A 15,776-nucleotide genomic window follows, 5' to 3' on the forward strand; every position below is an offset into this window, starting at 1 on the left:
TTTTTTTTTTTTTTTTGAGACAGAGTCTTGCTCTATCTCCCAGGCTGGAGTGCAGTGGTACAATCTCAGCTCACTGCAACCTCTGCCTCCCAGGTTCAAGGGATTTTCCTGCCTCAGCCTCCCCAGTAGCTGGGATTATAGGCGCCCACCACCACGCCTGGCTAAGCTTTGTATTTTTAGTAAAGGTGGGGTTTCACTATGTTTTCCAGGCCGGTCTTGAACTCCTGACCTCAGGTGATCTGCCCACCTCGGCCTCCCAAAGTGCTGGGAGTTCAAGCATGAGCCACTGCATCTGGCCAACAGTTTTCATTTTAAAGCTTACTGAGTATACAATTTTATATTTGTTTAGTCTTGAGAGAGATGAGTTAAGAAAATATCAACATCAACCTTCAAATATACAGTCCTGCATCACTCAGTGATGGGGATATGTTCTGAGAAATGTGTTCTTAGGCATTTTCGTCATTGTGTGAACCCATTGTGTGAATGTACCTACACAAACCTAGATGGCACAGCCAACTGCACACCAAGGCTGCAAACCTGAAGAGCATGTTACTTTTCTAAATACCATAGCAATGTAACACAATGGTAAGTATTTTTTTACATAAACATAAAAAGGGTACAGTAAAAATACTGTATTTATAGTCTATGGGACCTCCGTCATGCATGCAGTTCTGCAGGCTGTCGCTATGGAGCGCATGACTGCATTTGAAATTTGCCAGTATTCCATGCCTTAGGAATGATAAGATGCAGCACCAGTCAGAAGATAAGCCTTTGGGGTGGGGGGGTTAACTTTCATTTTAGAACAGCCTAAGTTTCTTGGTTTAAATGGTTTATCTATCTTTTTTTTCCACTCATATAGCCAGGGGAAGAGGTAGAAAGGACTCAACAAGAAGTTGATTCCCAAAGTTATTCAAGAGTCAAGTTCCGTGATTCTGCACGAAAAATCAAGCCTAAACCCCAGGTGAGAAATCTTGTCTTTTTAAATCATTTGTTTGTTTGTGTTTTTTACAAATATCCAATGAGAAATGACTACAGGCCGGGTGTGGTGGCTCACGCCTGCAATCCCAGCGCTTTGGGAGGCCAAGACAGGCAGATAGATTGAGCACAGGAGTTCAAGACCAGCCTGGACAACATGGCAAAACCCCATCTCTACAAAAAATACAAAAATTAGCCAGACATGGTGGCACACACCTGTGGTCCCAGCTACCTGGGAGGCTGAGATGGGAGGATCACTTGAGCCTATGAAGTCGAAGCTGCAGTGAGCCATAATTGTGCCACTGCATTCCAGCCTGGGTGACAGAGTGAGACCTCATCTCTTAATTAAAAATAAATTACTACATATATAACCTGACTCCTGTTGCCATGCAGTCTGCAAGAAAAAAGTATGAGAAGTGATTCCAACTTTCATACTAACTGGAGAGATCAGAATATTGCCTGACTTGAGGAAGAGGGAGTGCATGGAAAGACAGGAAATGTTGGTGATAAGACAGTTTGTTCAGCTCTGAAGTTGCCCCGGCTTTCATTATAGGAAAAAAGGAGAGTACTAACTCAAAAAGAGAAACAACAAAAAAAGGTCATTTATTTAAAAATTCTATATTTCTCATAATACAACAAAACTATCTCAGCATTGGCCGATAAAACAGTAAATCCACTGTTTGTCATTTTGATAATCTTATCTAAAATATTTACTGCTATAAATAATGTATGTACTTATTGGAATGTAAATAATTGCTGGGTTTTGTTAAAGTCACTAATCAGAGTTACTATTAAAGGAGGCCTCCAACTGCCTATGGCAGGTATTAAAGTTTATTACCAGTAATCTCACACCTTTAACTAAGACAATATGCTTCGGAGGCCTGGAATATGCCTGATCTCATTAGCATCAAGCCAGCTGTCAGTTAATTGTGCAGAGCTCATTACAGCTTATAAATGGGAAATTGCAATTGCTCCTTGCTTTTCGTTAGGTTCCACCTGGCTTCCCTTCTGCAGAAGAGGCCTATAACTTCTTTACTTTCAACTTTGATCCCGAACCAGAAGGATCAGAGGAAAAACCAAAAGCAAGACATAGAGCAGGAACTAATCAAGAGGAGGAGGAAGGGGAAGAAGAACCACCTGCACAAGGAGGAGGAAAGGAAATGGTATTTAATATCAGGATGGTAATGAGGTGTGGGTGGAGGGCTAGGAGGAAAAGGGTGATGTCCCTGCAAGAAAGAAAGTGGCTGAGGAGAAACCCGCCACTACCAGGAGAACGACACTCCACGTCTTGTGTTGAAATCCCAAGTACTGAATTCACATGGCTCCCTGTAGCCCTGGGTTAGACCCTACAATGTGGTAGGAAGAACCTTGATTAAACCTGTTCATTTTTCTTTTGTGGAAAAAAGAATTAAATAATGTGGCTTGAGGTTTTTCTTGCAAGACTCCACATAATGATTAGTATTTATTCCATGTGCAAAATATGTTCCTCTGCAAGGAAAATGAAATCTCGGTCTCTCTCTTACCACAACCTTACAAAGTAAGCAGCTCTTTGTGACCAAACACCACACCCAGGCTACAACTCAAATTCTGCAACTGTGGGTGGTATGTGTGAGATAAAAGGAGAATACACCATTTAAAAATGGGCAAAGGTATTGAATAGACATTTCTTCAAAGACATGCAAATAGACAATAAGCCCATAAAAAGATAATTAACACCACTCATCATAAGGGAAATGCAAATCAAACCCACAATGAGATACCCCTGCACATCCATTAGAATGGCTCTTATCAAAAAATAAGTGTCACAGAGGATATGGAGAAATTGGACTTTGGTGCATTGCTTGTAGCCATGTAAAACAGTGCAGCTGCCATGAAAAACAGTATGGTGGTTCCTCAAAAGTTAACCACAGATTTACAATATGATCCAGCAATTCAATTCCACTCTGTGTATATATCCAAAAGCACTGAAGACAAGAACTTGAACATATACTTGTGCACCAATGTTCACAGCAGCATTATTCACAAAAGCCAAAAGGTAGAAGCAACCCAAGTGTTCATCGGAAGATAAATGGATAAACATAAATATACAATGGAATATTATACAACTGCAGAAAGCATGGAAATTCTGACACATACCACAACATAGATATACCTTGAAGATATTACACTAAGAAAAATAAGCCAGTCACAAAAGAATAAATAAATATTGTGCAATTTCACTTATATGAGCTACATTGTATAGTCAAAACCATAGAGACAGAAAGTAGAATGGTGGTTGTCAGAGGCTAGAGGAAGGAGGGAATGTTTAATGGGTATAGAATTTCAGTCTGGGAAGATGGACGGATGGTGGTAAAGGTAGAATCACAATGTGAATTTACTTAATACCACTGAACTGTTCACCTAAAAATGGTTAAAATGGGCCGGGTGCGGTGGCCTGTAATCCCAGCTTTGGGAGGCCGAGGAGGGCGGATCACCTAAGGTCAGGAGTTCGCAACCAGCCTGGCCAACATGGTGAAACCCTGTCTCTACTAAAATTACAAAAATTAGTTGGGTGTGGTGGCAGGCACCTATAATCCAGCTACTCAGGAGGCTGAGGCAGGAGAATTACTTGAACACGAGAGGCAGAGGTTGCAGTGAGCCGAGATTGCGTTATTGCACTCCAGCCTAGACGACAGAGCAAGACTCTGTCTCAAAAAAAAAAAAAGGTTAAAATGGTGGACTTCATGTTATATATATTTTACCACATTAAAAATAAGGAAAACACACTAGGATATTCTAATATTCGCATAATTGACATACTTCTGTGCTTCACTTATAATCTCCTCCCTTGAAAAATGCCTCCCGGAAATGTACCTTTTTTACCTAGATCTACAGAAGCTTGGGAATATTTTAGCTTATTCTATAACAATCATTCTACAAATCAGCATTCAGATCGTTCAACATTGCTTGAGTGTCCTCCTGACATGACAGCTAACTTCCCAAAAGCAAGTGATCTAGGAGAGAACCCAAAAAAGAAGCCACAGTTCCTTTTATGACGTAGTCTCAGGAGCCACATACTGTCACTTCTGTCATATTCTACTCAGGAGAAGCAAGTCACAAGACATAGTGCACTCTCAAAGTGTAAGGAGAATTGGGCTTCACCTGTTGAAGACAGAAGTCTCCAATTGTGAACATCTTCTGAAATTATGGCACTTTCCTCCAAAGGCCACTTCTCCCTTCCTTTTGCCTATTCACTGCCCCAGAAGCTCTGTGTTCCTAAAACTGATGTTTTAAATCACACACATTTGGAAGCCCCTTCCCTATAGTCCATGCTCTGCTCTGCCCAGACACTTAAAGTATTTTCATCTTCAAGGTTGATTTAGTCTTTTTGAACAAAGTTTTAGATCCTCTGTAGCCCCTTTCGCTAGCTTCCCTTTTCTGCTTCTCTGCAGTTTTTCTCTGGGTGATTTTGCTCACCACGAAGCAGAGGTGGGGCAGGAGAAGGAAGATTACACACTGCCATCTGGTGATCTTTCTCTTTTCACTTGTTTGATGTTTTGGCATTCTCTGTCTTCAAGTTAAGTTAAAAGCATGGTTTCCACATAGATTCCCTTTTTCCTTCTTATTCTTTTGTGTACTTGGGGAGGAAATCTTAAGAGGCACGTAGCTAGGCTGCCATCATTGTCTTTAGCTACTTGAAAGTCTCCACAGGATTTTAAAAGACGTTGCTCATAAATGGACACCATGTTTAAATTTTTAAAAGAAGGAGAAGGAGAAAGAAAAAGAAGAGGAAGGAGGAGAAGACGTTTGGAAAATATCCAAACAAAATCAATATATGTCAGCTAACATTTGTGATTATAGCCTCTTTGAATTTTTAAGTGCATCATTTAATTTTATCCCCACAGAGTGCTTAGAGGTAAGCTCTATTACTATAACTATCTTATAAGTGAGGAAACTGAGGATCAGAAGGTTAAATAAGCTGTTTCAAGTTCCTTAGGCAGTATATGGTGAAGCTGGGATTTAAACCCAGGCAGTCTGAACAGGGTGTGTGGACTGTGCACCTATACACTTGGTGCCTTTTCCCTTGGTTTAGTGCCAGGTGGAAGGTTAAACTGCTACATAAATTATGAGCCCAATTCTTTACATAAATGGCAAAAAGTAAGCAGTCTCATAGGAGGCCAGATTTGTTGGGATTTTGATTGTTTTGCTTACCACTTCTCTTCTGAAACAGCCATCTCTGATTTTGACATCTTCCAGGTGTGCAGAATACTGCAAAACAATTTTTTTAAAAACCCACTTCTTAAATACGAAAGGTTATATAGTTCTGTGCTTTCATTTTTTTTAAAAAAAGGAAAAGATAAAGTTGTAGGAAATGTTCAGTTTCATGAGTTTGATATTGTGAATTATTTTTCTAACTAAGAATCTTAGCATGATTTTTTCTTGTTACTTTTTAACATTATGCAGGATGAGGAAGAACTGCTTAATGGTGATGATGCCGAGGACTTCCTATTGGGCTTAGATCACGTGGCTGACGATTTTGTAGCAGTCAGACCTGCAGATTATGAAAGCATCCATGACCGGCTGCAGATGGAAAGAGAAATGCTCTTCATACCCAGTAGGCAGACAGGTACTTGCTCTTTTTATTTTCTTGTTCAGCTTAGACATTGTCACTTAGCTTGTCATGAAATATGGCTAGTGTATAAGGATGCCTCATCTCCAGAACTGATTCCAGTTTCTGATCTAACAATCAAGAAATATCTTCAAGCAAAAAAAACACAACATGGAAAAATATCCATTCAACAAACACTTACTGATAGACTAATGGAAGATATACCAGAGTACTGTGGGAACCCTTTATCAAATCAGTGATCAGTTACAGGGGCTTAGAGTTTATGAGAACAGCCTTTCTTTCGTCTTAAGTTTATCCCCACCCTTCCCTAAGTCACCATCCCCTGTGTATTTTCTTACTACTCTATGGCGTGATCTTTTAGAGACCTTTGCTTCCTGTTGCTGCCTGTCACTCCCACTACGATTCAAGCTCCAAGGCAGCAGGGGCCTGGCCTGGATTCCCAGAGTCTCATCTGTGCCTGGCACAAGGAGGCTCTCAGTAAAGATGTGTTCTATGAATGAATAAAGCCATGAATGAATAAATGAGGTAATGATCACGTTCACTCAAATAAACTTGTTCATTTACAAAGCACGTCCTCATACTTTACCTCATTTAATTCTCCCAGAAGCCCAGTTAAGTAGATTATTATCTCTTTTGTACAGGAGGAGAGAGTTCAAAGAAGTGCCTGGCCCTAATTCACCTAGCTGAAGAGTAATAGAGCTAAAACTGGTCCCTCATCCCATGATTTGAATACTACCTTCTTCTCAGTATGCCACACTGATGAGTTACATATTAAATTATTTAGGCGTTTTCTTTAAATACCTGATTCTACAACATACTGCTGCAAGTGAGCACATTCATCTTTTCCTTGGTTCTGCTTTTGAAAATTAATTTGGAAAATTTGCATTTTCTAAGAACATAAATGAAATCTCTGGTGATTAATTCACCAAATTGCAGTTTGAGATATTTAGATTGGCCCTAATGTTTATTTTATTTATTTATAAATGATCTAGTCCCTACATATAAAAAGCTTCCTGAGAATGTACAGCCCAGGTTCCTGGAAGATGAAGGCCTTTACACCGGGGTAAGACCAGAGGTGGCACGCACCAATCAGAACATCATGGAGAACAGATTGCTGATGCAGGACCCCGTAAGTGTGCACCCTCTGCTCTCAAGTGTAGCCTGGGCACACTAGACATAGCTTCTATTTTCCTAACAGGGCAGTCATTGCATCCACTGTACTCATTTCCTCTTGAGGTTATCCACAGAAAGTGGTTCTTTTTTTTTTTTTTTAACTTTCTCTCTCAGTACATTTATTGATCCTCAAATAACATAACTTCTCAACTGCTCAAAACCCATCTTTGCTAGCTAGATCTGGGCTTTTCCTGCTAAACCAGATCCTGGCAACCTTTTCCTACTTGACAGAATTTTTAAATTATCCATAGGTAGAATAGTCTCACTTTTGAGTTTTTATTCTGTGGTTTTTTTCTTAAATGTTTAATTAATAGAAGATAAATTTTTCTTAAGCATTCATTTAAGCTCTTTAAAATACTTTTTAGGAAGCCAGGGTGTCTATTTTAAATCAATTGTGAGAGGTGTTAGTGAAGACTTGCTTTCTAATGGAAACAGACTTTTACAGTTCTGTTGGTGGAGGAAGTACATGAAATATATATGTTGACACAAAATTTTCAAGAAACGTTGTTTGTGTTGTGAACCATTTTCTGTTCGATTAGAAGAAAATGTTGCCATTCCCGCTGCTTCATCTATAGGAAAGAAGATGGTTTGGAGATGACGGCAGGATCCTAGCTCTGCCAAACCCCATCAAGCCATTTCCTTCAAGGCCACCAGTACTAACACAGGAGCAGAGCATTAAGGCAGAGCTTGAAACACTGTATAAAAAGGTAGACACTCCCCTCTTTCTACTTTTATTAAATGAAATTGAAAGTGCTTTGCTTTCTGAATAGCTTGGGGTGCTATGTTTATAACATTCTACTTTAATTTTTTAAATAATTCACTATCTTACACATAAAGAACAAACATCAGGCATATTATGTAAGAGTAAGTCTAATTATACTCAATGCATCCCTTCTTAAACAAGGAGTGAGTTTCCTAGCTAGGAATGACTGAGTCTGCATCTTTTTTTACACATCCAGGTTAGCTACCCTTATTTTTCTTCTTTTGCCCTCTCTTTTCTCTTGTCATCTCACATTTGCTGCAGGACCACTTCCCATTTGTTGTCTCTTTATTATATAACTGGAGAGTTTCTATCCTTGCAAATCCTTTATATTGTAAAGGATTTTCCTAAGTCTGGTAACAAGCTGCCTGATTCCAGCCCTTGCTCTACCATTCACTGGGTGAACCTGGCCGTTAGTCTCTCATGCCTCAGTGTCTTCATCTGTAAGGTAGGCACGATAGCAGTGTCTGCCTCCTAGGCTTGCTGTGTAAATTAAATGAGGTAATCCACATAAGTGCCGTCTCAAAAAAAAAAAAAAAAAGTGCCTAAAACAGAGCTTAGTAACTGCTGGCTATCATTACAGTTGCCTGCCCTCATATTTAATTACATTGCTCTTGCTTTCCTGGGTGTATTAATCTGTTATCACACTGCTGATAAAGACATACCCAAGACTGGGCACTTTACAAAAGAAAGAGGTTTAATGGACTTACAGTTCTACATGGCTGGGGAGACCTCACAATCACAGCAAAAGGCAAGGAGGAGCAAGTCACGTTTTACGTGGATGGCGGCAGGCAAAAAGAGAGCTTGTGCAGGGAAATTCCCATTTATAAAACCATCAGATTTTGTGAAACTCATTCACTGTCATGAGAACAGTGCAGGAAAGACCCGCCCCCATAATTCAATCACAATCACCGGTTCCTCCCACAAAACCTGGGAATTGTGGGAGTTACAATTCAACATGAGATTTGGGTAGGAACACAGCCAAACCATATCATTTCACCCCTGGCCCCTCCCAAATCTGTCCTCACATTTCAAAACCAATCATAGCCTTCCCAACAAGTCCCCCAAAGTCTTAACTCATTTCAGCATCAACTCAAAAGTCCACAGTCTAACATCTCATCTGAGACAAAGCAAGTCCCTTCTGCCTATGAGTCTGTAAAATCAAAAGCAAGTTAGTTACTTCCTAGATACAATGGAGGTTCAGGTATTGGGTAAACATGTCTCGCATTCGGGTCACGCTGATGCAAGAGGTAGGTTCCCATGGTCTTTGGCAGCTTCGCCCCTGTGGCTTTGCAGGGTACAGCCTCCCTCCCGGCTGCTTTCATGAGCTGGTGTTGAGTGTCTGCAGCTTTTCCAGGTACACAGTGCAAGCTGTCAGTAGGTCTACCATTCTGGGGTCTGGAGGACAGTGGCCCTCTTCTCATAGCTCCACTAGGCAGTGCCCCAGTAGGAACTCTGTGTGGGAGCTCCAACCACACATTTCCCTTCTGCACTGCCCTAGCAGAGGTTCCCCATGACAGCCCTCCCCCTGCAGCAAACTTCTGCCTGGGCATCCAGGCATTTCCATACATCCTCTGAAATCTAGGCAGAGGTTCTCAAACCTCAGTTCTTGACTTCTGTGTACTCGCAGGCTCAACACCATGTGGAAGCTGCCAAGGCTTGGGCTTGCAGCCTCTAAAGCCATGGCCCAAGTTGTACCTTGGCTTCTTTTAGTCATGGCTGGAGTAGCTGGGACACAGGGCATCAAGTCCCTAGACTGCACACAGCATGGGGACCCTAGGACTGGCCTAAGAAAACATTTTTTTCCTCCTAGGCCTTCAGGCCTGTGATGGGAGGGGATGCTGTGAAGACCTCTGACATGCCCTGGAGACATTTTCCCCATTGTCTTGGTGATAAACATTTGGCTGCATGTTACGTATGCAAATTTCTACAGCTGCTTTGAATTTCTCCTCAGAAAATGGGATTTTCTTTTCTATTACATTGTAAGGCTGCAAATTTTCTGAACTTTTATACTCTACTTCCCTTATAAAACTGAATGCCTTTAACAGCACCCAAGTCACCTCTTGAATGCTTTGCTGCTTAGAAATTTCTTCTGCCAGATACCCTAAATCATCTCTCTCTCAAGTTCAAAGTTCCACAAATCTCTAGGGCAGAGGCAAAATGACACCAGTCTCTTTGCTAAAATATAACAAGTCACATTTGCTCCAGTTCCCAACAAGTTCCTCATCTCCATCTGAGACTACCTCAGCCTGGATTTCATTGTCCATATTATTATCAGCATTTTGGTCAAAGCTATTCAACAAGTCTCTAGGGAGTCCCAAACTTTCCCACATTTTCCTGTCTTCTTCTGAGCCCTCCAAACTGTTCCAGCCTCTGCCTATTACCAGTTCCAAAGTTGCGTCCACATTTTTGGGTATCTTTTCAGTAGTACCCCACTTCTGGTACCAATTTATTGTATTAGTCCATTTTCATGCTGCTGATAAAGACATACCCGAGCCTGGGCAATTTACAAAAGAAAGAGGTTTAATGGACTTACAGTTCCACATGGCTGGGGAGGCCTCACAATCATGGTGGAAGACAAGGAAGAGCAAGTCACATCTAACATGAATGGCAGCAGGCAAAAAGAGAGCTTGTGCAGGGAAACTCCCTTTTTAAAACAATCAGATCTCATAAGATTCATTCACCATCACAAGGACAGTGCAGGAAAGACCCACCCCCATAATTCAGTCACCTCCCACCTGGTTCCTCTCATGACATGAGAGAATTGTGGGAGTTACAATTCAAGATGAGTTTTGGGTAGGGACACAGCCAAACCATATCACTGGGACTGCCTCCTTCAGAAACCTGTGTAATTTTAAATTTGTAACATTCAGCACTGATCACATGAAACAGAATGGGGTGGGTATAACAATCATCATTTTTGTCTATAAAGAGGAATGATGAACAGAGAAAACACAGGCCCAGGCAGAGACTCTGAGTACAGTCCTGCTGTCCTACTAACTAATTAGCTTGCAGCTTTGGGCAAGTTCCTTCACCTCTCTGGATATTTTTCATTAATTGAAAAATAGGAATAATAATCATTTTCTCTTCCTCATAGGGTCATGATGAGTAGTGAAGTGATATATGAGCATGACCTTTTTAAAAACTATAAATTTCTATAAAATATTATTACTGACAAGTATCAGTGGATGGCTACTTCGTACAGAAATGTGATCCTGGAGGCAGATTTACAAAACAAGGGTAAAGATAAGTTACAGCCCATGAGGAATTTATCATCTATTTGGTTATATGACAAAAATACATGATATAATTAGTGATCAAAATGTTATCAACTTATGCATTTATTGAATAACCCATCAATCTGTATCATCATCCATCCATTCTAATAAACACAGATATGATGAACATTGAATTATGGGTTAAAGTTAGAAAACAGAAGAGTAATTAATATGGAAGGTAGGGCATGAGGGATCCAATGGATCTCATCTGTCTCCTTTTGAAATTCTAAACTAACTTGGAAATACACTGGAGTCAGAGAGGGATCCAGATATCCCTTGCACTAAGGGTAAAACCAGATGGCAGAATGCCACTTGAACCCAAGACCAGATGGTTTCCTGTTCCATTTCTCACGAATTATGTTCCCCATCTAGACATAAGCTAAGCGGCTCTGGTGTATTTATGAGGTGGAATGCCAAGCAGACCATGCAGGCCAGTGAACAACTCTCCTTGGAGACACCTAAGACAGGACAGCTAGGGGCCACTGCTTAGCTTTGCAGGTAACCTGGACTAAGGATCTTGGGCTCCAGCTGACTCTCCAGTCAGACATGTCCTTCCTTCTCTCTTGGGAAGCAGCCAGTAGGGCTGGAAGGGTGGGTAGAGAAGGACAGAGGGTCTCCTTTCAATACTTTTGAGAAGCAAAATCTTCCTATCATACAAGCAGAAATAGGAAAGTCAAGAAAGAAGAGTTCTACTGACAAGGGCTTGTCATAAAGCATCACAGAGCAAACGAAGTTAGAGAAGGAAGAAGTCCAAAGGGGCTGACATCTTCCAAGGGCATTTATTGGAAGGCTATGTTTTGAACACAACAAAACATGAAGAATGTCTTAGACTGCACAAGAAAGAAGCAAAGGGGATTAAGTTAAATGGAGGAGATATTATATCTGTTATTCCATAACAGGTTACCTACTAAGTTTATTGTTGAATTATATACCTCAGTCTTTTTTAAAAATGTAATTATGTAACTTTCCAATTATTCAAAACACAGTGCTTTTCTTTAACAATTAACATTTTTATCATTGTATTTATTTACTTTAACCTTTTCCTTCATTTATTCAGTCTGTCTCTTGCCAAAAATAGCTTTTCCATTATTCCATGAAATGGGCTTGCCTTTAAGAAAAAAAAATTAAATGCCTACAGCCTCTATTTTCAGTCTTACTTCCAAACAGACTTTCCACCTAGGAGTTTCTGGCATGATGCAAGAGCAAAGAAATAGGTCGGCAGGCGAAGATTGTTTTGCTCATGTACTGTTAATCCATTTTCTTTCTCCCTCTCTGGCTATGCTGAAAGTGACTTAGGGACCAGAACTGGATTATAGTCTTCTTCTTAACTTGCACTTGGCAGTGTGCCTGGAACATAGAAATACCTCAATAAAAGCACAAATTGAATGTCATTAAAATGACTCTGCTGCGTGTATTAAAAGAAATTCCTTCTTTTCTATGCCTGTCTCTGACTCGGCTGTCTATCCTGCAAAATACTAGCTTTCCTTAGGTTCTGGTTTAGTCCCGGCAACCACATAATGGAAAACCAAGTCAGAGTGCCAAATCAAAAGTTGGCAATTACAGCTAGGAGCAGGGGCTCACACCTGTAATCCCAAAGATTTGTGAGGCCAACGTGGGAGGTTTGCTTGAGGCCATGAATTTGAGAACAGCCTGGACAACATAGTGAGACCCCCTACCTCTACAAAAAAATGAAAAGGTAGCCAGACATGGTGGCACATGCCTGTGGTCCCAGCTACTCAGGAGGCTGAAGCAGGAGGATCACTTAAGCCCAGGAGTGCAAGGTTGTAGTGAGCTATTATCACACCACTGCACTCCAGCTTGGTTGACAGAGTGAGACCTTGTCTCTAAAAAATACATGCATACATGCATACATACATACATACAAGGAAAAACGTTAAGAAAACAAAAGTTGGCATTTCCTTGGGCCCTTAACAGAGAGCCTTGATGAATTTATGCCTCAGAGCACTTGGGTCTGATGCTAACTTCACCCAGCAGGATCGACCAACACTGATCACCCGTTTGAGTCAAGCCCAGTTGTTCTTTTGTTAGAAATACTATGTTATCGACTCAAATGATGGATCGTGCACCCTCCTATTAGAGAATTTAAGAGTTTTATTTAGAAAGGAGTTGGTGTTCAGCCCTGCCTTTTTGAATGTTTTTTTTAATTACGGAGGGGGAAACAAGTAGTTTTTAAAAGTGAAATATTCTGTTCCTAATATTGTCTCAATATTAAGATGTTCTTAAATTGAGATGAGACAATTAAAGATAGGAAAATGCAAAAAGGAATTAGCTGTCATGCAAAGAAAAACTGTTAAACATCCAATAAGAAAGAATACAATTTATTTATTTATTTATTTATTTTTTTTTTTTTTGAGACGAGTCTTGCTCTGTCACCCAGGCTGGAGTGCAGTGGCTCAGTCTCGGCTCACTGCAAGCTCCGCCTCCCAGGTTCACACCATTCTCCTGCCTCAGCCTCTCCGAGTAGCTGGGACTACAGGCGCCCGCCACCACGCCCAGCTAATTTTTTTTCTTTGTATTTTTAGTAGAGACGGGGTTTGACTGTGGTCTCGATCTCCTGACCTCGTGATCCACCCGCCTCGGCCTCCCAAAGTGCTGGGATTACAAGCGTGAGCCACTGCGCCTGGCCTAAGAATACAATTTAATACATCTTAAGAAGTAATTAGTGCAAAAGTAAAAAATTAAAATGCTAGATAGGACATTGCAGGTAAAACATAAACAATATAAAATGCAGTTTGCCTAATCATGATAGCAGAGTAGGGTTAAAGTTGTTGAAAAGCAGGCCCAGCGCAGTGGCTTATGCCTGTAATCCCAGCACTTTGGGAGGCTGAGGTGGGCAGATCACCTGATGTCAGGAGTTCAAGACCAGCCCGGCCAACATGGTGAAACCCATCTCTACTAAAAATACAAAAATTAGGTGGGGGTGGTGGGTGGGTGTAATCTCAGCTACTCAGGAGCCTGAGGCAGGAGATTGCTTGAACCTAGGAGGCAAAGGTTGCAGTGAGCAGAGAACATGCCATTGCGCTCCAACCTGGGTGACAAGAGCAAAACTCCATCTCAAAAAAAAAGTTGTTGAAAAGCAGTACAAACATCCCTCTTCCTTCTCTCCTTCCTTTGTCCTTCCTTCCTTCCTTTTTTATTACTTCCATCCTTAACTAAAAAATACTTAACTAAAAGTCTACTATATTCTTAGCTGTGCTAAATTCTGGGAATACAGAGGGAGCAATCTTAGCTTGGCCATAGAGAGACTTTGTGCCTTGGCTGGAAAGACAGAAATGGAAGCAGGTGTTAAAGGCCCTGCAATGTGTAGGAGCCTCCCTTTTTCAGAACTGCATACCCATTGGAGGACTGTGTCATGATTCCAAGCTCCCACAGAGGTACCACTAGATAAAAGTGTCACTTTCCCATCATTGTTCTCACCAGTTTTTCACCAAAGCATTGTTAATCTGCTGCGTTCTAAGCACTTCACTACACAGGACTCTCTTGGTTGCATATGACAGAAACCCATTGCAAACTAGCTTAAGCAAAGAGGGAACTTAGTGGCCCAAAAAACTGGAAAGGATCTAGGAATAAATCATAAAATGAAGGAGAACCTTTAGGAAACAAGGTCTCAGGGGCTAGGACCAGGGATTTGATGCCAGCAGGCCTCTCTTCCACCCCTCTTTTCTCTGGTTCTTCTTGAATACTGGTGGGCCTCATTCTCTGCAACTGCAGGCACGACAGAATTCTCTATATATAAGGGGATGTGTCCTTTGATAGCCTAAGCTTAACAACTCCAGAAGGAAAGAATCATATTTTTCCCCACAGTTCACATTATCAATACGAAAAAATAAACTCTAGTCAGTGGCAAGCAGACCATTATCTACTAACCTCATGTCCAGAAAACATGGCATGTTTCCAGAAGATGGGAAATGAGAAAGCTTCCCAGGGAAGACCAGAATAATAATTCTAGAATCTACTGCAGGCTCTGAGGTGGACCCAGACTTTGTTGCTATTATTTTCTCAGGGCAAATGTAGAAACTTGTATTTTAAACTTACCAATGATTATTAATTTTCTCTACATTTTTGTTTGTTTGTTTTGAGACAGAGTCTCGCTCTGTTGCCCAGGCTGGAGTGCAGTGGTACAATCTCGGCTCACTGCAACCTCCGCCTCCTGGGTTCAAGCAATTCTCTGCCTCAGCCTCCCGAGTAGCTGGGATTATAGGCACCCACCACCAAACCTGGCTAACTTTTGTATTTTTAATAGAGACGGGATTTCGCCATCTTGGCCAGGCTGGTCTTGAACTCCTGACCTTGTGATCCACCTGCCTTGGCCTCCCAAAGGGCTGGGATTACAGGTGTGAGCCACTGCACTCGGCCTTCTGTACAATTTTTAATTTTTTTTTTTTTTTTGAGATGGAGTCTTGCTCTGCCGCCCAGGCTGGAGTGCAGTGGTGCAATCTTGGCTCACTGCAAGCTCCACCTCCCAGGTTCACACCATTCTCCTGCCTCAGCCTCCCAAGTAGCTGGGACTACAGGTGCCTACCACCACGCTCGGCTAATTTTTTTGTATTTTTAGTAGAGACGGGGTTTCACCGTGTTAGCCAGGATGGTCTCGATCTCCTGACCTCGTGATCTGCCCGCCTTGGCCTCCCAAAGTGCTGGGATTACAGGCGTGAGCCACTGTGCCCGGCTTTAATTTTTTTTTCTCCTTTGTATGCATCTCTGCACATGGTGAGAACATCAAAAGATAATCCATACTCATCACCTCTTAGCATTTGTTTTCAGTTGAAGACTAAAAAATCAAATCAATTTTAAAGTTAAAATATACTCTAAATATTATCCCTCCTTGGGAGTAATTGTTGCTATTGTGTTTATGATAGTTGTCAATAAATAAGAAAGGAAAATAGACGCAACAAAAAGAAAGACAAGGAACTAGGTGTCTTTCTCCCTAATAGGAAGAGAGTTGGGGTCTTTTGATCCA

General features: G+C 41.2%; 1 protein-coding gene across 3 annotated transcripts in view; it reads left to right on the forward strand.

Annotated features, from left to right (window-relative positions):
• Positions 1-15,776, forward strand: part of CC2D2A (coiled-coil and C2 domain containing 2A) — a 136,547-nt gene that overhangs the window by 41,675 nt on the left and 79,096 nt on the right. For all 3 annotated transcript variants that reach the window (XM_055245538.2, XM_055245539.2, XM_063619406.1), the window contains 5 exons: positions 860-961; positions 1,965-2,138; positions 5,419-5,581; positions 6,577-6,713; positions 7,333-7,464. In XM_055245538.2, coding sequence (XP_055101513.1) covers positions 860-961; positions 1,965-2,138; positions 5,419-5,581; positions 6,577-6,713; positions 7,333-7,464 — 708 coding nt within the window. The remainder of the gene's footprint in view (positions 1-859; positions 962-1,964; positions 2,139-5,418; positions 5,582-6,576; positions 6,714-7,332; positions 7,465-15,776) is intronic.

This window comes from Symphalangus syndactylus, chromosome 16 (genome assembly GCF_028878055.3).
Source record: "Symphalangus syndactylus isolate Jambi chromosome 16, NHGRI_mSymSyn1-v2.1_pri, whole genome shotgun sequence".
Taxonomy (NCBI): domain Eukaryota; kingdom Metazoa; phylum Chordata; class Mammalia; order Primates; family Hylobatidae; genus Symphalangus; species Symphalangus syndactylus.